The 16673-nt window shown below is 41.1% G+C and overlaps 1 protein-coding gene across 2 annotated transcripts in view; it reads right to left on the reverse strand.

Moving 5' to 3' along the window:
* KLHL4 (kelch like family member 4) overlaps positions 1-16673 on the reverse strand; it is a 76705-nt gene that overhangs the window by 36531 nt on the left and 23501 nt on the right. Inside the window, exons 1-2 of one of the 2 annotated variants that reach the window (XM_010402752.4) lie at positions 1522-1636; positions 469-883 (exon numbers count right to left, since the gene is read on the reverse strand). The exons of the other annotated variant lie outside the window; for it this stretch is intronic. Of the exons in view, the coding sequence (XP_010401054.1) occupies positions 469-883; positions 1522-1549 (443 nt within the window). The 5' untranslated portion in view covers positions 1550-1636. Of the gene's footprint in view, positions 1-468; positions 884-1521; positions 1637-16673 lie in introns of those variants that run through there. 2 annotated transcript variants of the gene reach the window in all.

A 16673-nucleotide genomic window follows, 5' to 3' on the forward strand; every position in this document is an offset into this window, starting at 1 on the left:
CCAGGAAGACAAAAAAAGAAAATCAGTGAGAAATTTGAGAGATCAATGGCAACCACAGAGCCCATGCACCTCCAGCAGCTCCCATTTGTCAAAGTTGCACCCATTGATAAAGTCAGAATGAGGACAGGATTTCAGGAGGCTCCTTTTTTCATTGCACTCACACATAATAAATCAAGAGAAAAAATAGATATGCTGTGAATGTTGATAGAGAAAATTTGACAAACTGGCAGATTGTATGCATATGGAAGAGTTATGGAATTATGTACCTTGAGCAAAGATCAAAATTTCATGACAATGTTTCTGTTCATTTTTCTGATGTGAGAGTGCTCCTTCTCATTTGAGTGTGGGTGTGCACATACATAAAGTGAGATTAATGCAGTGAGGAACTCTGGCTAAAAACAAAGGCAGATTTAGGGAATAACTTGGAAACAAGTCTGGCTTTCCAAGTGCAGACTTTAAAACTCCTACCTCTCTGCAGATTCATCTGCATTTTCTTCCGTGATCATCTGCAGCTCCTGTGTGGTTTTACTTGAATCTTCTTTGACAGAGTTTTCCTCAGTGCTCGTTTGGGGAATATCCTCATTTGATCGCAGCTGCTCTATGAGGTTCTGCTGCTGCCAGGTTTGGATGGATCGGTGGTGCACCGGCGTTGGCCCTGGCACAGGGGCCAGGATGTTGTGGTGGACAGGACTGCTGTTTTTCTTCAGCCCATTTCTGTCCCGAGAGTGGCTCTTTAACCTGTTCTGCACCGGAGTCCCTCTGTGCTCATATCCTTCCTGCTGATGGCAGCCCCCGGAGCCGGCGGAGCCCTGCGAGGGGTGACTGAACCACCTCCAGCGGAGCCTCAGGATCTGCTTCACATCAAACTCTTTCTTTCCAGATACTGACATTTTTTATAGAGGGAAAAAAAAAAAATACAGAAGCCTATTCTTTTAGGAAGGAAATGGATTCTTTGTTATCTCTTCTGTTTCAACTCCTCTTCTTAAGAAAAGCCAACAAAAGAACCAATAGCAGTAGCTCTCTCCCTCTCTCTTCTGATTAATACACCGCGAGCTCTCGCAGCCGATGCTAAGCTGCTGTTAACTGTATAGGTGGGAATCCATACTGACAGGATGATGAGGTCAGACCTTAAACAAGTAAATCAGCTTAGCACAGGAAAGCAGCAACCATAACACTCCCCAGCTGCCAGGCTTACACACTCCCAGCACCATAGCGCGGCTCCCAATATATAACCCAGCCTCACATGATCCTCAGGGAGCCGGAGCTGCAACTTAAGATGCAGGGAAGCACGCACAAATAAAGTGACAAGACTTTCTATCTATCTCACAGCGTTTTCCATCAAGCCTGCTAATTAGCAATGCTGCATTTCCCAGGAGATTTAGAGAGGATTCTTTCAGGAGGATTTCTGGTAGCGATTCTCTGCAAAACTCTCCTGCAGCTCACGCGTTTCCTTAAGGGTCTGCATTTGTTTATCTTGCTGTGTAAAATTCCTACAAATGGCCTCGGTGTGGTAGCACTTACCTAAAGGAGAGGAAGCGTTTGAATGCATGGTGCAGGACTGGCTGTCTTTTCTCACCTACAGATAGATTTCTCAATATAATTGCAGGGCTGGGAGAAGAGAGGGAGGGAGCTCAGGAAAATCGGAGATGGGCTCCCTGAATGACTGGATCCGTGGAAAACACAGTTTCCTGGCTAAGTGCCTGAGTAAACACCCCTTCCCATCCTGCTCTTAATTTCTCACGGACAGTGAAACGCTCTTGGGGTTTTTTGAAAACACCTTTCTTTTCTTTCTTTTGATAGCGTGCACTGTAATGTGTTTTCAGCAGATTTAATAGAGATGTATTCATTCCCATCCCTTGGTTACCAGGCAGGGCTGTGAGAACTGTTCCCTGTGTGGTTTGAAATAATGTACACAGAATGTTTTCAAGTGCAAATTGAAAAGAAATGAATGGACTGGATTTTTTTTATGCTTTATTCTCCCAGGTTGGCTATTGATGGTCTATCCAGCTGTAAGCACTGTGCAGAAGCAGAAGAAGCTGTAACAGAGTTAGTAGAACAGGATTCAGACCTAAAGGAGGTTACCCCTCTCCAACACACCTTCTTACCTCTCCTCTCAGACCTTCTGATATTAATTTCCTTTTTCTCTGTATTTGTTGTGAATTTTAATTCTTTTTTTACCTAAATTCTATGATGGGACATTGAACCTTCAAATAAAATCTGCTTTTTATTCTTTTAGGACTGCATATTGAGACAAGCAAGGAAATGTGAAGTAGAGTTAAAAAAAAAAAAAAAGAAGAAGAAGAAGCAGCAAAATGAGAGGATAGGACTAAGAAATCATCAGGTTTTTGCTGGGCTCCCCTGCTCCTGTCCTACTCATGGTATTTGAGCAAAGGATATGCAGCATCATGGACTGGATGCATGGGAGAGAAATTACAGGATGAGTGAAGAACAGTAAAATAATTGAAAGATATTTTACTATCTAGATACGTAGAGGGAAAGACTTTGTACCAAAGACAACCTGTGTGAAAGGCTTGGCCATAAAAGGCAGAAAGGAAGAAGCTGAGGGAAGGTTTGACAGACGTAGCCAATGCATATTTGTTGCTATAGAGAACATTGAGGCTGAGCTGTTGCAATCAAATGTACTTTAACAAGACTTCTTTTAGGTGTTCTAGGAATAGAGAGAAGCTGGAAAACTTAGCTTCTAACAAGTCACATTATGAAGAAAGTATATAAAGACCTGTTGGTGCATTTAATAAGGGGGGTTCAATTCAAGCTTGTTGAGAATATGAGCTAATAAGGAAGCTGCTGCCAAACTTCAGGAATATTCAAGGATTTATAAGGAGTGTGTGGATCAGTGAAAAGGCTGGGCATTGAGCAAGAGAGATTATTGTATATCCAAAAGTCAGTGTAAAAAATGTTCACACTTTAATGATGATCTTTTACAACAATCTAAAACTTTCTGGAGACCCAAGTGCTTCAGGGTTTTTTTCTTGCATTACAAGTATATAATATTCAATATAATATTTCTTGACCTCTCAGTTTCAGCCTGCACACCTAAGGATGTTTTTCTTTTCAATTTCACACAAGAAATGAGACCCAGTGGTATCTCTATATATTCCTCAGGATTGCCTACATGGCAATCTGACATCTATTTTAGGGAGGGAGTCTCTATATACCAAGCTAATGAAATAATTTATGATGAAATCTTGTCGAGGTGGACAGAGAACACGGTTTCTCGCTACTCTTTAATCAGGTCATTGAGCTATCTCAGCAGCTCTGTCAGCTCCTCTTAGCAACAGCTCTGATACATTTAATCCATATTTTTTCATCATGTCACAAAGCTTCTGCCGGTTTTCTTCCCTTAAATCCCTTTTGCAGAAGTCATCCTTTGCTCTGAGATATCATCAAGAGCAAATTCCTTGCATTGTACTGGGCAATGTACAAACAGCATTTCTGCTCGTGAATTACTCCTGTTCCTGCTAACTCAGTACATGCTTCAGCAGATGTAGTGAATCTAACTAAAATTAAAATAGTCAAACTGGACTTTTGCTGAAGAGACCATCTTGCTCAGAAAGTCAGCTTGAGTCAGCACAGAATATGTTTCAGGTAGGGCATAAGGAAATTATTTTTTTACAGAGCTTGTTAGTGTTCTGGCTAAAATTTCAATGAGCAGTACTACGTCACCACAAGTGATTTGATAACCCAAAACTTCAGGCCTGAAATTGTTGGAAGTGGATATGTGGAATATATATGTATAACCCTGGAGCAGCTTTATGCCATGTACCTGCTTTTCATCATTTAAATCTATCTTCTGGTGAGAAAATTAGTTCCCTTGAACCTGAATGCAATGAGTGTTTGCTTCCTGGCAATTTCTTTCTGAATCTCTCATATATTTTTAGGTGTATCTCTGATTGGGCTCAAACTTCTAAATGAGAAAATAGATAAGATACAAGATTTTTCTGCTATTACTATCCTTAATTTAAGGCCTTTGGTCTCATTTAGATGAAAAACCACATAACAGCACTATCTTTTCCCCTCATGGCTGAAATCTCCTAAGAATGGGATTTTCTAGGACTACAGCAAGTCCAGCCAGGGCCACCAAGAGGGTCAGGCAGCTGGAGCATATGATGGATGAGGGGAGGCAGCTACAGCAGGATTTGTTCAGCCTTACGAAGAAAACGCTCAGGGGCATTTTCTTGCTGCCTGCAGGTGCCTGATGGGAGAGGAGAGAGGCGACAGAATCAGGCTGCTCCAGAGGAACCTCTGACAGGACTGGGGAAAGCAGGCACGTGTTGGTCCAGGGGAAAAATCTGAGTAGATGTACAAAAAACTTTCTACCTGTGAGGGTGATCAGGGAGGTGAGAGGAGGCTGCCAAGAGAGGCTGTGGCATCTCCTTCCTCAGGGAAAGTGAGATCCACTGAGGGTGGGGAGGCCCTGGCACAGGGTGCCCAGAGCAGCTGTGGCTGCCCCTGGATCCCTGGCAGTGTCCAAGGCCAGGTTGGACGGGGCTTGGAGCAACCTGGGATAGTGGAAGGTGTCCCTGCCCATGGCAGGGGTGGCATTGGATGGGCTTTAAGGTCCCTTCCAATCCAAACCAGTCTGGGATTCTGTGATCCTAAGTGGACTCAGTCCTGTGTCACTGCTCTAACTGGGCTTGCTTTCGAGTAGGAGCTCAGACCAGATGAGCTCCAGAGGTCCCTCCCAACCTGTTCTTCTGTGACTGTGTGACATGCCAGGGCCTCTCTGATATCTTTATCTCATGGCTATGCTAGAGCCAAGTAAAATTCATGTGGTTGTCAGCTGGAAAGAACAAATCCATCTCCAGAAATCTCCCCTCCAGTCCAGCAGCAAAGCCGGAGGGTGGCCAGCTGCTCATCCCAAGCAGGCTTGCGAGGACTTTGAGGAAAAAGAAGTCTTTATCCACAAGAAACCCTCCATTCATTCAATGGATACAAGATTTTGGGAAAGGTCTTTGCTCCCATTAGGAAAACACATTAAATTTGAAGGTAGACTGGCACCCAGCAGGAAACTGGGAATGATTTGAAAAGCTTCATATAAACATGTTGAGCTTGCAGATAATTTGAATGATATGTATTAAAAGTAAGAGTCTAAATAGGTTTTTGTAATAATGTTAAGATTACGTATGTGAATACCTAATGCACCATTTGATTTAGCAAATTATAAAAGTACTTTCATCTGGAACTACCTAGAAAAAGAAATTTAGAATTTTGCCACAAATCATGTTTTAAATAGGCTTCAAAAATGACTTTTAGCTACAACTGCCTCCCAAGTCCATCTGCCACCAAAACACCTAACAGAAAGGAGTTTTGTAATGCGTTTCAAAATGTCTGGATTTTCTAATTAATAACTCAGTAATTTCATTCTTTGAAAATTCAACTGAGTGGAATATATTTATGCAGTTATGTAATGTTTATTCTCTTCTCAATAGCATTACAGTAAATTATTCTTTTTCTCTTTGCCCTGAGCCTGGTAGTACAGTGTACCTACAGAAAACCTGTTAGAAAAATATCTGTTTCTACAGGACTAGCAAAGAATAATAAAGGAATCATCCACCTTTCTTGTAGAATAAGTCCAGAAAGGTACCACTTGTGGATTCCAGAGCCAGGACTATTGCAAGGTCTAGGTTAGCAGAAAGAGCTGATAAAACAGTTCTTTACTGGATATGAGGCAGGCCATAAAAAAAAGTGAGTTTTTTATTAAAGTCAAGGATAGCTTTGGGCCAGAGTCCTTCGATGCCAGGTAACTGACTCAACTAGGAAAGATCTGCATAGGCAAGACAAGTACAGAAAGTGAAGAATGTTTTCTCATATTTTTGAAGACATTTGGTGTCTGTTATGATACTACATTTTTTAGAAAGTCAAGTTAATTACTTGTATCAGTATTGTTTACAGTGTTTGCACTGGGGGGAAACAGCATAATCACATTTACATGTGCACAGACTGTTGATAACTAAACCAGCCCTATGTCAAAAACTGTTCCCTTTCTGCCCACACCGTGTTCCACAGGGTCTGCACGCTCTGTGTACTCAGCCACTTCCACTGCAGGCCAGGCCAGACACAGACAACAAGAAGTTGAATATTTTTATTACCCTGTTTTGAAAATAACGCTAAAAAGAGCTCCCATTAGTCCATCCTTTGGGAAAGAGATAGGCCAGGAAACATCTGCATAGCTCAGCAGCAGCATTGCAGAAGTCAGAGCTAAGTGGAAAGGAACAGGACAAAACCCAGAACAAACAGCTATATTTAAAATCTGCAGGAAAGCTCCACTTTCTCTTCAAAGAAAACTTTGAATGCCACAGACACAAATCAGTTTCAGACAATCAGTGACTTCCCATACTCCCCACTAAAGGAGGCAGGAGAGATGATCCACTTAAGGGAAGGTGTTGACACATTTAGACGCAATTGCTTCCTCAAATAACTGGGAACTATCCTACAGATTGCAACCCACCTACAAAGCTCTGTGCCAGAATTGGAAAAAAATCACAGCATTCCCACAAGATCCAAAGAAAAAGAATGTGAGACATGAGCCTGGCATAAGTCAGTCTGATTAAGATCTTGATAAACAGTGACAAAGTTGCCACCCTCAAAATGGAACCGGAATACTGGAGTGAAATTAGAAATAGCAAATATCCACTGGGAAGGGTCTCCCATGGACAAGGGCTTGAATGTGATGCCACTAATGCAGCAAAAATAAGCTCAAACTCATGACTTGAAACACCTGTCACAAGTCAAGAACAAGATATAAAAAAATGGAAAAAATGTGGATTGATGCAACCATGCATAAAAATTATTTGTACTGGATTTTACTATATTTAGTAAAATTTGAGATGTTCTTGTCAAACAGCTGTGCTCAAGAAAAGCCAACTGTTACATTAGTTATTTCATTGCCTACTGGACCCTTCCAACCTCCTCCCTCCTGTGATTCCAGGCCTGTCCAGCAGGAGCACGGAAAAGGAGCGGTGACCCTGCTGGCATCCTGCAGCCTCCACCCTTCCCACCCGCAGGGCCAGGGAGAGCTGGGACAGCCCTCGCGCTACAGCAGGGATGCTCCCCACTTCTGCCAGCTGGAAGGAGGGCTCGGAACCAGCTCTGCTGGGGTGTTTTTCCTCAGAGCTTTCTCTGACTACTTAGGAAGGTTTTCTTGGAATATCACATGGATGAAGGCATGGAATTTTTGTCACAGGAAGTGATGGGGAACTACTGTTCTTATAGAAAATCTGCCCCTTGTGAGTAGTAACACTCCCAACTCTCAAGAAGGATTAGCAGAGCTAGAAAAAGGCAATCTGTAATTTTGCAGGTATTATATGGAGAGTAGAAAACTAATAGGTGCATCCTGACTTTCTGAAAGCCCATTTCTAAGGAAGCATTTTTCCAAGTGGGTTGCTTAAAATAACTTTAAACATATTCAACTGTAAGAAAAAATTCTTACAAACTTTTCAATGAAAAATTTCAAACTTAATATTGGTTATCTTTTGAGGCATGAAATGACATCCCTTTTCCCCTGTTAACCCTGAGTACCACAAAAATGTCCCCCCCCGTGCAGAGTTCAATCCTAATGTATCTACTGGCGAGTCAGAAAGGGTCTGCTGGGTTTTGGTTCATTGAGATTGTTTTGAGGCTTTTTTGTTTGCTTATTCTTGGAGTATCCTACTAGTTCAAGTACTCCAGAACAAGTTATTTTCATTCTTCTCTCTCTGGCCCTTTATTGTCTTCTGGGAGAGTATTTTCCATAGAGTTTGAAGCAAAGTAAGCCTTTCTACTTAAAGAAAACTCATCTGAGCAGGTCATTGATGGGCAGCAGGCATGAACGCACTTGTTAGTCCCTCACTGCAATAGCCTCCAACCCCAGGTAGGCACTGTGATATAAATAGAGTTTGTCTTCATTACTGCTCATGTAAAATGCCATTTCTCAGTAAAAAACCCAACATATACCAACCAAGCAGTCAGAAATGGAGCTATATACAGTGAAATACCAGGTGTTGTGTAGTTTCATTTTGCTGCCATCCTCCTTCCTCATAGCAGGTGTGAGGGCAGAGCAGGCCACTCAAGGTATTATTCCATTTTCTCTTGTAAATCTTTAGGACAGAGACATCAGAACACCTCTGGGAAACTTGATCCAATGCTCCACTGTCCCAATAGTAAAATCATTTTCCTTAGAAGTTGTCTGGACCTCGCTTGTTTTGATTCCTGCCCACAGTCTGATATCTTTCCTCCTCCTCCCATGCTCCATGAACAGCATAGCTCCATCTTCTTGATATCCTTCCTGTGGGCACTGGCAATTCTCCTTTCTCCAGGCTGAACAAGCCCTGTTCCCTCAGACTTTACTCTTTGGGCAAATATTTCAGCCCTTATCAGCCTCAGGGACCCTCTGTGAACTCTCTTCAGTTTATCAACATCTGTCTCGTGCTGTTGTGGCCGGGCTGTGCAAACCTGGCAGTATTTATGTGTGTTGAGTTAAAGGCGACTGCTGCTTGCCTAGTAACTACTAGTAAATTACTGGTAACTGCTAGCAAGTAGTAGAAGGGTAGCTGCAGCTTGCACTTATTACATGAAACAGCTGCATCAAAGGAACATCTGATGGCTTATATTCCACAAATGTAAAAGGATCATGGCTGTCAGGTTCTTGCAGAAAATACTTGGATTTTCTGCACACTAAGTGATAAAAACAACCCCTATTTAAACCCCAGTTATTCCTGTTGGATATGAAAGAGTATGGAAAGGATCTGGCATACCCTCAACAAAGCCCAGTATTTAGATTTGACACTTGTCAGTACAGCTCTTTATCATTTGCCATCTGAAAGCCTTGGCAGAACAAGGACTTATGCCCAAGGTCAGCCTTCTCTGGGAAGTTTTTTTAATGTGACTCTTGTTTGTTGTCTCTTAAAAAGTAATAAATGGCACCTTTAATTGTAGGAGATGGGAATCCTGGAGGCAGCTGGATTTCTGTGCACTGTAGAATGTAATAGTTCTCAGAAGTGTTTATGTTTTAATCCCACACATGTGTTCTGAGGCTCATGAAAGGCTCTGTATGTCAATAAAGCCCCTTAAAATATGTAGTCCTGCATCTCCCCTGAATCCCTGACTTCAGGGGCTGGAGAGCTCTTCGATTATTCCTGAGAAAATGAGCAGCCTGCAGCAGGTGTTGGAGAGGCTTGAGACAATTGTTTCGTGTCTTTCTCCTTAATGACTTCTCTGACTCCCAGCACACATTGATGGGGACACAGGCACACATCTGAGTTGCCACAAGCTGCTCTGTGGTCCCTGCAAGGGTGCAAAGAACAATTCTGGAACAGCACCTGCTTTACCTTGACATCAACAAGGGAACAGAGCCATTTTTTACAAGTTGAGGCTTTCACAGTTGAGGTTTGGTAACATAATAATCCATCAACTTTTTCTTTGGCTTCAGTTTCCCTCCCACTTGTCACCATTCCTACCAATTTCCCCAGAGGTTTTTCTCTCCTTTTTGATTCCCTAAGAATGCAGAGGACAGAATACTTTTTAAAATCATATGTTCAAAAGCATCATAGTCAAAGCTCATCTGAAAAAGTGTTGTGAACCAATATCCTTGTCAGCAACCTGTCTGCCAGCACCCTAACACCATCCCTTTGCTCATGTCACCTGCAAAAGCACACAATAACTCAATTTTCACTTTGACAAAAAGCCATACAGACCCACATCACAATATTATTGTTGTTCAGCCTGGCTCTTGCTGCTGTCAGCTGCCAAAACACCTTGAGGCTGCATTTTCACTCTGTGATACTGGCCCAGAATATAAAAACACAAAACCACATTTAAAACACTCAAGCCCCATCCTTCTCATGCAAAAAAACTTTGATTCTTTCATGTTTGCAATTTTTAGAGTCAAGAGACTCAGCATTTCTATTTTGGTGTGTAAGGAATTTTTAGTAAGTGTTTTCATATTTTCTGGGAAAAAAAATAGATTTACATGTAAGTACTGCACCATAAGATGAAAACTGGGGATTGATAGGAAAATAGAATATGTTTTATCTTCATATCTATTTCCTAATAATAAAAAAGGTACTGAACAACATTGTGATTACATTTGCAAGTGACGGCAAATTTCAGGCAGAGAGGGATGACATGAAACCTTCAGAAAATACAGATTACTGAAAATAACATATTCTGAGGCAAAGCCTATTAATGACAGATTCCCAAAGGACCAGAGATTCAGAGCCTGCTAAAGAGAAACAGAGGAACAGAACCCAACACATTAACTCTGACTATTTAGCATAAAATGGCTGAAAAATCCAGTTATGGCCCAGGACAGGGGTGTGATCAACAAGATCACCTCGTTTTTAGTGTAGATTATGCTGTTTTAGTTGTTTTTCAGAGCTTCACCAGCAGTCTTATTTGATACAGTTCCTTATCTCTTAATCTTGAACCTGAGTTTTGCTGTGATTTGTGCCACCCCAAACACTAACGACGTGAGAGGAATTCCTGCAGGTGTGACAGAGTTTCTGTGTTAAAAGCTGTAGACAAAAACTTTAAATCCCTTATCAGTTTCCCAGCTCAGCTGGGGGTGTTTGAGTGAGATGCAGGTGGCCGATCCTGCATGGCTGAAAGGTGGGAACTCCCCAGCCCCGAGCTGGTCAGCAGGAATTTCTGGTGCTTGGGTGGTGATGGCAAGCAGCACCACTTCCTGAAGGGTCCTCTGGGGAGCAGGACTGAAATACCCATCACTGCTGGGTGCCTGTGCTCTGATGAGATTTGGCAATGGAAAGTGGCCCTTTTCTCTTTGATTAAGGAAAATACTTGCAGCTGCATACATTAACTATAGAAATTCTATAGCAAAGACAACTGTGCTGTAATAAATTAAACCATGTTGCAAATACACTACAGGAAGCTGTTTCAGGAGAAATTAAGGCTAGCAAGCCTCGTAAAATTAAGCTTCTGCTGAAATAAATTGGTAATATCTAACTAATATAGTTCAGCATATGTCACAAAGAGAGATGTATTAATTTTGTCTGTTTCTGGTTTTCGAGTTCTTTTACTCAGAGTTTGAATTCAGATGCAGGAGATTGAGAATTCTTGTTTGGACTTGGTTGTTTATTATATCTTATCTATAATACAGCTGCACAGTGTGCCTCCAAGGTTACAAGGTGGAAAATGGCCGTGAGTTTTTACTTTCAAGGCTTTTTAAAGTCTAAATTAACCAATTACCAAATAGCAAGTAATGCTTTTACTTACAACCCAATTACTAAGTTTTCACATCCTGAAGTGTGGGACTTTTGACCCAATGACAGAGCACTCAGTTTTTTGAAGAGGAAGGAGAAAAGATTAAAAAAAAATCCACACCCCAAATCCTCCATATTGTAACCTATTATTACCCATATCCCCTAAACCTAATTTTCTACATTTCTACAAATTCCACCCAGTGATATAACTTTTAATTACACAGCAATAACCTCAGTGTTATCACACAATTTAGGAAGCTTTTCCCAAGGTTTCAGGTCAAATACAGTGTATTTCTGAGGATCACTGCCTCTCAGCACTGAAAGGCTGAAATTCTCAGAACCCAGGGGTCCAACAGAGATGCTCTTGGCTGATTGTGCCAATTTGAAAGGCTTTTTGTATAAAATCATTCTGAGGTCTCAATTTACACATCAGAGGTTATAAAGAACTTTAGCTTTACTTTAGAGCGCATATTGAGGTGTTTGGCACAGCTGGAGTGACAGTGTGTGGCATTCATTTCCTAAATTAAGTTACTGCTAATACTCTTGTTAGTGAGTGCTTGGTGGCTTTACACTTTCTTGAACATTTAGGAATATTGGATGCTATCACCATTTTCATGTACAATACAATTGACTTTAAAGAACTAAGTCTGTAAATGTGGTGGTGCTAATGTGGAATTAGTGATTACAGGGAAAATATAACTCCCAAATTCCACTGCTCTAAAATACAGGATTCAGCTAACCACAGAAACATGCAGAAAAGCCTTGGACATGTGATTGCTTTTTAATCACTTCTAGCAGTTGATTATTTTACTGCTTTATTTCATCATTTTATATGTCATGTTAACGAAAATGTTACAGGAGAAAGCAGTGGGGAAAGAAAAGCTATTTGCCTCTCCTTACTTAATAACTGCTTCTTGCTGCTCCATTGAGGTGGGTTTTCCCTCTGAAATTGCTTTCTGTAGGCTGGAACACAGCTCATTGTTCTTCTGGCTGACAATCTAATCATTCTGCCTTTCAGAGCTCTCACTTACATACAGCAAGTACACGCCACAGCAAAGGCACTGCTGGGTTACCAGGACATACAGTCCTCTGGGAAACAACACACATTTTACTCTCAAAAGGAAACAACGCTGAAATACTGAAAATCTGTGGTGGAATTCACGTCATTTATGTATCAGGATCTTTAATAACCTTCTTTTCACCAACTTGGTAAAGTCCAAGAAGCTTTAATAAGAGAAGATTATTCTGTCTGGCTTTTTTAATACCAGTACAGGAATTATTTTCTTTCTGACACCACTTGCAAAATTCCAGTTGCCTTTTCACCTAGTTCAAAAGCAGAGACCTCTTTAACTTAAATATCTTATTTTGGCCAATATTTTGATTAACACTGCACAAAACTTTCTGTAGCACTGCCAGCACATAGATGACTCATTAATCTGGCTGCACAAATCAGCTTTGCAGGACTGAGGCTTGAACCACAAAAAGCTGCATCTTTAGCTACACGTGTTAGCAGAGACTCCAGGAGGGTTTAATGTCAGAGCTGTCCTGAAAGCCAAAGGGCAGCCCTTGCCTGGCTGTGTTTGAGGAGGACAAAGTGCATATTTAGAACAAATACAGTATTTGAATTCTCAGCATGTAGGAACTAACAGTTTTACTCAGTGCTGCTGTGATTTAAAGAGAGGCTTTGCTTTGTGTCCCCCTTCCTCAAGCTGTTTGGAGACATTTTTCACCTGTGATGCTGATATATGCCAGCAGTATAGAAAAGTAAAGGGGGAATGAAGCAAAGTAAAAGGTTTTCACTAGTCTTTACAAATTTTAATTAGTGTTCCTCAACTGCTGCTGGTCCTCAGCCCAGCTCAGGTTTTGCGAATTAGCCCATAACACCCACAGAGAGTTTTGCAGTGCTGAGCTTCTCAGAGGAGGGGTGTGGGTTTGAAAGACACAATAAAGACTTTTCAAACCACAACATGGTTTGTGTGGCACCTGAAACTGTCACCAGGCAAACAGGCTGTGCCTGGTGGGAATGAAATGCCTGAAATGCTGCCTGGGCCCTGCCAGGGGGGCTGCAAGGCACAAGTTTGGAACCCTTTCAGCCCAAGGATTAAAGAAACACACTTTGAAATAAGAGAAATGAAAAAGAAGGTTGGGATTTTTTTGTTGTTGTTGGAGCCCATTTAAAATACTGCCAGCAGTGTAAAATGATATAAAATGGATCAGAGCTGCCATCTCAATTTTTAATGAGATAATCTGAAATGGGAAGATCTCAGGCACCTAGTCCAGGTCAGTGCAAAATTGTCCTTATGTGATGTTCTCTTTAGTAGCTTTAAAGTACTTGAAATAGATCATCCATTTCCCTGCAAAAGAGACAGCTTTTGTATGAACAGTCCCACTTTCTTTAACTCCAAACTAAAATTTCCTTTTTTTTCCCTGAGCTTGGTTGTGGTGTCATTCCTATAAAGAATTCAGTGCTGTATTCCATAGCATGACTAAAGCCTTTCCTTGCTTTATTTTGTTTTAGCTTGAGGCTTTAATATTATGATTAATATTTTATTCTTTATTTTCTCTCTCTTCCTGATTTTCCTCAAAGCCAGTTTTACTATTTATCCCTAGGCTGAAGGCACCTTTCCCACCTCTTTAATTTAGCAGTGGGATGTGAACACAGCCAGGTGGAAATTCCTGTGTTGTATTATGTAATCCATAAAGTTCCATCAATAGCCTTTCTAATATAAACAATGCCATTTTGAATTTGGAACTCCCTGAATTGCTTGTTTTTAAAGCAAATAAACGTAATCTAAAAACTTTAAAAAAACCAAAACCTTAGTCAGGAAATTATATGATCTTCCAGTAGAGTTATTGAGTTTGTCCAATTCTTCAGTCCTGTCAAAAACCTGTTAGGTTCCAGAGGGTTCCCCCAGCACATAAATCTTACCAGGCATCTATTTCTTAATTACATGGCACAGGCTGTCAGCTTGCAGATGTTGTATAGTAAATTAGATTGTCACAAAGACACAGTTTCAAGTGATTATTTGTGCTACAGAACTGCAAGGGCTTTCTTGGCTACTTTTGGGTACAACTTTCATTACTTACAGTTGGAAAAATGATTTTGGGTGGAGAGAAATAAGCTTGTATTCAGCAGCTACAGACTACAATGTGCTCTGTTTGATCAGCCATAAAAGTCAAGGTAATGGGATATTTCCTGATATTTTTAAATACTCAGGATAGATTTCAATGTCTCACTTGTCTCCTTGCACCAAATCAGGTCTGTGAGTGTGTGCGGCTACAGATAAGAAATAGTTCAATTCCTAGTAAGCAAAAGCAATCTGTTGAAAAATTGGGATTTTTCTGATGAACATGTCACAGTATTGGTCTAGAAGTTATAATGAGAATATGTACTGGGTATTTTTCCATTATCTCTGATCCAAAGCTCTAAGAGCCTCTTCACAAATCTTTAAATGATTTTGTAGAAAAGCCATATTCCCCTGCCTTTGCTTTGCCATATATAAATTAACTTTGTGCTCTCTGTGACCCTTCTCTCTTTAAAGCAGAGACCAGAGGCTGATTACCTCGATAATTAATTTGTCCTGAACATTGTCCATGTCCTTCTGTGAGTCACCCAGAAGGAAGTACACACTGGGAGAGAAAATATATTGACTATTCCAAGAAGTGTCCATGCTCCCAACCCAGAATCACAGGCCAAAGCCAGTTCTCCATTCCCTGGGTAACCAATACCCAGTGAGGATACGCCCCTGGGCAGAATAATTCCTCAAAAGAAAGCACTGCAATATTTCTGTCTCATCAGGACACTCTGCTCATGGGGAGGGTTTTAGGGCAGGATATTTGATTTAACAGAAAATAATGCCATGGACCAGAATAGTTGAGTGCAACTGTTCAGCAACTTATATTTTATTTTTAAAATGAGGTCCTCAAGGAACTGTGCATCACTTTTCTTTGCCTAATGGACTTCTGTATTTCAGAAAATCTTGTTGCCAATTAATTCATCTGGGTAAATATCTCCCCTTATAAAAAACAGACGTTCAGATTTTTTTTAGTGAGATGGCAGAATGTTGTGCGGCTTGTCAGGCTGTGGGGGTGCTTTCAGAAATGCCTGATGCCAAAGGGAAACACAACTCTGTAAACACCCTGATTTAAAGTCAGTCTGAGCTGGGAGACAGAAGAAACTCAAAGATTTTCTGTGTTTCCATCAACTGCTGACCTGGTTCAGGTAGATAATAACTACATTAAGGATAGATAAGTGGTTCTGTGGTGCATTTTCATTGTCTTAAGCTCAGGATCATGAAAATAAAGCAGTCATTATTTTGTGTTCATACTAAAAAAATTACAAAATCTACTTTCTTGTTAAACTTGTACCATAGAATCTCCAAAGTTGGAAGATACTCGTTTCCTTTTGCAAACATCCCACTCTGCAGCACTTGCACTGTGTATAATTTATGTGTATTTTAAATATATATATATGATTGCTATACCTTATCAGTGAGACTTTGGCAGCTGATTGCATCAATCATGGGGGAATTCTCCAAACTGCCACAGTTTTAGTTCTGTTATGGGATAGGATGGGGAGTTTTTGGATCCTAAATCTGAGAATGAAACTGCTAAAATTTCTACTGATCTCTTTTCTGGAATTAGTTTCTTAAATTTCACTGCAGGCACTTTTTTCTTGAACTCTAGATTATTTTCTAGGAGTTTTTCATAGAACCATAGAATATCCTAAATTGGAAGGGACCCACAAGGATCATCCAGTCCTACTCCTGGCCCTGCACAGACACCCCAACAATTATCCCCTGTCCCCTGTTATCCAAATGTTTCTGGAGCTCTGGCGGTTTGGGGCCACACCCATTCACTGGGGAGCCTGGTCAGTACCCCAGCACCCTCTGGGGAAAGAACCTTTCCCTGATATCCAACCTAAACCTCCACAGAGACCAGGAAAAGAGCCAGTTACCCAATTTCCTAAAACACTCAAGCCTAAATCCCACTATCTTTGGAAAATTTGGCATAACTTCCCCAGTTTTGCTGAATATTTCCATTCTGCTAAACCAGGACAGACTCCACTCGCACTTGGGATTCTTGTTTTAATGTGGTGTTTTTCAATATAAAACTTTCTCAAGAGGAGTTAAGAGATGCTGTGAAAGGAGAGGCCAGAATGTTTTACTTTGCTCTGTTAATCTGCTCTTAAAACTTCACTGGTTCTGAGCATCCCGGGACAAAACCAGACACAAACTCTTCCCTCAAGGTCCTGAAAACCCACCACAGATGGGAGAAGGAGGAGGGATGGAGAAGGGAAGCCATGGGTGGCAGAGCCAAATGTCCCAAAGACAAATTTCCTCCCTGCTCTAAATCCACAAAGTTCTTACACGCCCAAAGTCTTCCAGTAACCATTGAAACCTGCGAGCACTGGGAGTTAGGAGAGCCTAAAGCTTTGACAGAGGTTTTAAAGACAGG

This window comes from Corvus cornix, chromosome 4A, assembly GCF_000738735.6.
Source record: "Corvus cornix cornix isolate S_Up_H32 chromosome 4A, ASM73873v5, whole genome shotgun sequence".
Taxonomy (NCBI): Eukaryota; Metazoa; Chordata; class Aves; order Passeriformes; family Corvidae; genus Corvus; species Corvus cornix.